The sequence below is a fragment of the Talpa europaea genome (genome assembly GCF_964194135.1).
Source record: "Talpa europaea genome assembly, chromosome: 5".
Lineage (NCBI taxonomy): Eukaryota > Metazoa > Chordata > Mammalia > Eulipotyphla > Talpidae > Talpa > Talpa europaea.
The window spans coordinates 55,858,656-55,863,795 of NC_140071.1; the positions used below are offsets into that span (position 1 = coordinate 55,858,656).

The 5,140-nt window shown below is 37.6% G+C and overlaps 1 protein-coding gene across 1 annotated transcript; it reads right to left on the reverse strand.

The window, feature by feature from the left end:
* Positions 1-4,062: 4,062 nt before the first annotated feature.
* On the reverse strand, positions 4,063-4,536 carry LOC311170537 (mitochondrial import inner membrane translocase subunit Tim9-like; the record flags this gene model as incomplete). Its single annotated transcript, XM_084232947.1, has 1 exon — positions 4,063-4,536. The coding sequence occupies exon 1, from the start codon at positions 4,528-4,530 to the stop codon at positions 4,063-4,065; it is 468 nt and encodes a 155-aa protein (XP_084089073.1). The 5' UTR covers positions 4,531-4,536.
* Between the last annotated feature and the right edge of the window lie 604 nt (positions 4,537-5,140).

Here is a 5,140-nt window from a genome sequence, read left to right on the forward strand (position 1 = left end):
TAGCAATTCATATCCTGTAATTCACTGGAAAATATTGTCTTGGTGGAGACAATCTCATGACATATAGGACATAGCTGTGCTCATGGGTTGCTCGTATGTACAGGCCTGTGTGCTGCTGAGCCATGTAGAATGGACACCTCATTGTCAGAAGCACTTGTGCTCAGTGTGAATGCATCAGGAACAACATATTTTCCTGCGATATTTTTAATATCTTGCTTAATGAGGCAAAGATTTATTTTCATTCCTAGCCATTTTCCTAAATAGAAACATTAATGTATTTTTTTTTTAAAAAGATAACTATAGCTTTGGAGAACTTAGCAAAATGTCTACAAATTTGCAGATGCTGTAATAGCTTTTTTTCATGGTTGCTGACTTCCAGTATTATAGATAATCCTGTCTCTAATTGCAATGAATCTACCCACTCTTCTAAAATCCTGTGGGTTGCATAAACCTGTTGATCAAAAATAGCTAAGACAGAGGTATATCCTACCCTGTTACTATTAATTTGTATAATGAAAATACATTTACTTTCCTCTTGTGCCTTATCGAGTTCATTTGGAATTGTGCTTTCAAACTTTAAAATAGTTGGAAGTGGCCCCTAATGGTGGATGGTGGTCCAGTAATGGTTTGAGCCTCCTCTGTCATCCAAGAAGGAAGATTGCTTTAATTGGTTTATGTCTAGTGAAGACTTTTTGTGATAATCATGGATTGCTCCTGGAAGTCATAGTAACAGTTAGCTTTAATTATCTTTTTCTTTTTCTGGTATGTTTCCCAGAAATATTGAAGTTCACATAGGATTTGGTTGTAACTATGGGAGCCATTTGGAAATACAACTCTGATGGCTTGGATGGTGCTGCATGAACAGAAGCTGAATATCTCCCACCAGCCCAATCTCCCCCTCCATCTGTGGAAGGAGAAGGGGAGTGTGGTCGTTCTGCCTCCATCAAGCACATAAATGTCCAAGGAAAAATGCAGTTAATCAAGTCACAAGATGACTCAGCGCTCTTGGTGAGTTACAGTTCCCTTTAAAAATTCGTTGAGAACTATGGGTCATCTTCCCTGAGTTTATATATATAGATAACAGTTTTCTATATAACTTTTGAAAGTTCAGAAATCACTCTGCCCAGTCATGGAAAAGTTTCAAATCTAATCCTGTTACCTATTTTGCTTTTAGAAAAGTTAAACAGAGGTAAAAAGGTTTATTCAAAGGAGGGCTTAATGATTATGTTGAAGTAAGTTTCATTTCAGTTTCTGTTAAATTCGTATTTTTATTTCTTTCATACAGAAAACTTTTGACCCATTGGGTGAGTTGATTAGACTTAACTGTATTTTGCCTTGGTCATATGTGTGTTTGATGGTGACAGACTGACCACACTCTCCTCCTTCCACAGATGGAGGGGGAGATTGGGCTGCTGGGAGGTACTCAGCTTCTGTTCATGCAGCACCATCCAAGCCATCATAGTTGTATTCCCAAATGGCTCCAGAAGTTACACTCAACCCATCTACATTTTCATCTAATTGGAAATAAATACCATTTGCTAATCAAAACTTGAAAAAAATACCAAGTTTATTGATTCAAAGCCACTTCTCTTTGGACCCCTAACTCTAATCTTGCACCAGTACCTATTCATAGTTCTTATATCTTCCTTCCTTTTGTTTGGGTGAGCTATTATATTTGGAATTTCTGTCATACTTTGTGGTTGTATATTTCATCTGATTTTCCTTTTCCCAGTGATGGATCAACCACATTGCTTTTTTGGCATTGTTATTACGTGCTATCAGCTCTCATTTGCAACAATTGCTATTTAATAACTCCTAATAACTAGCAATCCTTTTTGTAATGTCCCTTTCTTTAGTTGCCATAACAACAGAAGAGTTGGTCAAAAATTCATTATCCATCCTCCTTATAAGCCAAATAGAGGACTCTCAGAAATATCAGTACAGTTTAAGAGAGTCATTTAAAGGGACAAAAACATGCTTTTCAGCTAGAACTTTATAGAATATATCATAGACAGGGTTGACAAGAGCATGTGATTTCATCTGGTCTTTCCTACTCTATTCAGGCAAATCTCCTGAATTGCATAATTTACAGGTGACCAACTAATCCGTGGCCTGGAAATTTCCCATAATGGGACAACATCCCATTTTGATGTAGCCTATCCTTTGTTGGTAGACTTAAAGATTGCAGTGTTCTCTCTTGTATTGATTCAAAATATATGTCCTAGCAACTTCTCTACAACAATTCTTGTTACATTGAGTAAGACTTCACAAAATAAGCTGGATCTATTTATATTTTTTTATTCTTTTTACTTTGAGCATTTATTTTATTGTTATTTACTTTACCACTATATATAGTTCTTTCCCTTTAGGTTACCTTTTATATTTGAGACAATCATCCAACTTGACTTTGGTTCTACTTTTTCTAGATGAAGACAACTCTTTTTAATTAGTAAATTCCCTGACCGGTCTAATTTCTGCATTTGAAGAACAAATGGTCAAGATACAATCTAAAAAAAAAAAAATTCCAGTGGAAAAGTAGCTTCACCCTATTTTCCACTGATGTGGGTTATCATGGAGTAAAATCTTCCTTTCCTCCACTTCCTAGGATGAATGCATAACAAAGACCCTCTTATTCAACATATTCCATTCCCCTAGCCATAGAGATAATTTCATTCCTTGGCTGGTGATCCAATCTGGTCCAGTGGAATTTTATACCAAGACATTTATGGAAAATACTGAAGAGAAACTCTCCATCTTTGGGGTTGCTAAGATGCCAGTTTATAAGGATAGAGCATGTAGGGGAGTGCCTGTACAAAAATAAAGGTAACTCCAAAAAGCAGAGCCTTGAGACAGGGAGAAATCACACCCTGACCACATTGTTAGAGCACCTGGAGCCAGTCCTACCTCAAATAATATTACTTCTTAATTTTTTAGATAACTGAAGAAAAAAAGTATAAAGTATGCTTAAATCAGCTCAAGTTGAGTTCTGTTATTATCCCTAAAATGTTTGGAATAATGCAGTTATACTTGTCTGAGTCTTATCTTTTCTTACCTGAAAGTCTGTGACATTATTTTCAACTTTTTCATCCCTGAGCTATGTGACACTATATGTGTCCTCAAATGTCAATTGGAGTACCCAGAACTGAACATAGAGCTCTAGGTAGCATAGAATGTACATTTTTTGAAGATTGTTGAACACATTCCTTCCCTGATAATGCCTATATTTTTAATGAAAAAGTCCTATATTTTTACTAAAAAGGCCTAGATTGCCTTACTACCCACCAGCCCCTTTATAGCTGCCATCTGTTGGTTTATACATCTTAATTTCTAAGGTCTTTATTACACAAACGATCCATCTCTTACCTTACCTTTTATCTTATCTCTGCACCTCTTCACCTGTACCTCAAGCTCTTTCCCAAATTATATAGAAACATACCAACATGTCTGGTCTATTGAAATAGTTTTGAATTTTGAGTATATAAAAGTAATTTAGTCTCTCAAAACTTCAGTTTCGGGCCTCCCTGGTGGTGCAGGTGGTTGAGCGCAGTGTTGTGAAGCTGTCCACAGCCTCGGCAGTGCCGGTTTGATCCCTGCTGGCCAGGGAGCAACCCACATGGTGAGGCAGACCTCTCCTGTCTCGCCCGCTGCTCCCCTCAGCAGTGTATTTCAGTCAGTCTGCTTGTTCTGTTCCCTGCTCTGTCTCTGGTGAATCCTCTCACCCTCTCGCACATCTGGCCTATACCCCAATTCTTTGATTAAATAAATTAATCTTAAAAAACACAAAAACTTCCATTTCCTCTTTATTGTAAAAGTGTGTGTATTAGAGAGCATGCCTTTGATTTTTTTGTTTTGTTTTGTTTTGTTTTTTATAAACAACTGCTCAGCGATATTTCCATTTATTTTACGTTTAGTAATAAAAAATTTGTTTCTATCTCATGCATGATTGAACACATATTTTGCTTTAAAATTAACAGTCACAATTGAAGAAACAATGGTTTATTTTTCGAATCAAGTGACCAAGCTGCTGAATCTTAAGGCCTCAACAAATGTTGCATATTATTTTCAATGAACAAGACCTTCTATTTTGATTATTCCTGGTACATAGCAATTTTGTTTCTCCACTGGTTTCCATGTGACAGTCATGACAGATGGTTTAACATGGTGGCTACTGCTTTCAGGGGATTCTGTCAGGTGAATCCTCATTTCCAGTGCAATAGCTGTTGGCAATCTCTCCTTTAAAGTCCATTGATCAGGACTTCTCTGTCGTGGTTGGCCAAGGAGTCCTGCTTTGGCTGCCAAAGCTTCATTCTGCTGAATATGATATTCCTGAAATCTCATAGATATTCTTTGCGTCATTTTTAAATATTTCTGTAAGCAGTGTTCCGAACAGGTGGTCTCATCAGGTTTTACTTCTCTTGTTGTGAAGTCCTTCACACAGTCCAAAAAGCAGGTTTCTGTAAGTTTATTGTAGGTTCCAAGAAATTCCCTAAACTGTTTTATCTGATCAGATTCTGGTACTTGTGCAGCCATATTCTTTTGGTATGTTTATTAGTCACCTTTTTTGATGCATGAGTTTCTTTTCTGTTCTGGAAAAGTAGTTGTCCAACCTTTGCTTGAATGTCTCCAGTAAGGCCTGATTTCTTATTTCAGCACAGGCTCTCGCATCCGACACCAGTACGAGGCTGGGGGGGCTAGGCTGCCAGTCGAGTCTAGGGGCGGAGGGCTGGGGTCAGGGCGGGCGCCGCAGCCGCTGGATGGGACTAGAGAGCATGCCTTTGTTTGCAGATAAAAGAAAATCCTAATTAAAACAGTTTTTCCATAAGAGGAAATAAGTATCCACAACAAGAAGTCTGGAGGTAAGAAAATTTAGTTTTGGTAAATTTGGTGGCTAAGTGATGCCATAAAGATGGCTGCCACAGTTCTGTGTATCATAGACAGACATGAAAATTCAAGCAAGAGATGGACTTTTCTTTCCAAAAGTTTTTTTTCCTCAAGAAAAAATGCTCCCTAAAGTCCTTTGGGTGTCCCCCTCACATCTCATTGTCATAAGACTATGTTTAAATCATGTGACTATATTTAAATCAGTCCCTGGTAAGGGATTTGGGATAATTGGTCTAGACTAATGGTCTCAAACTAGCTT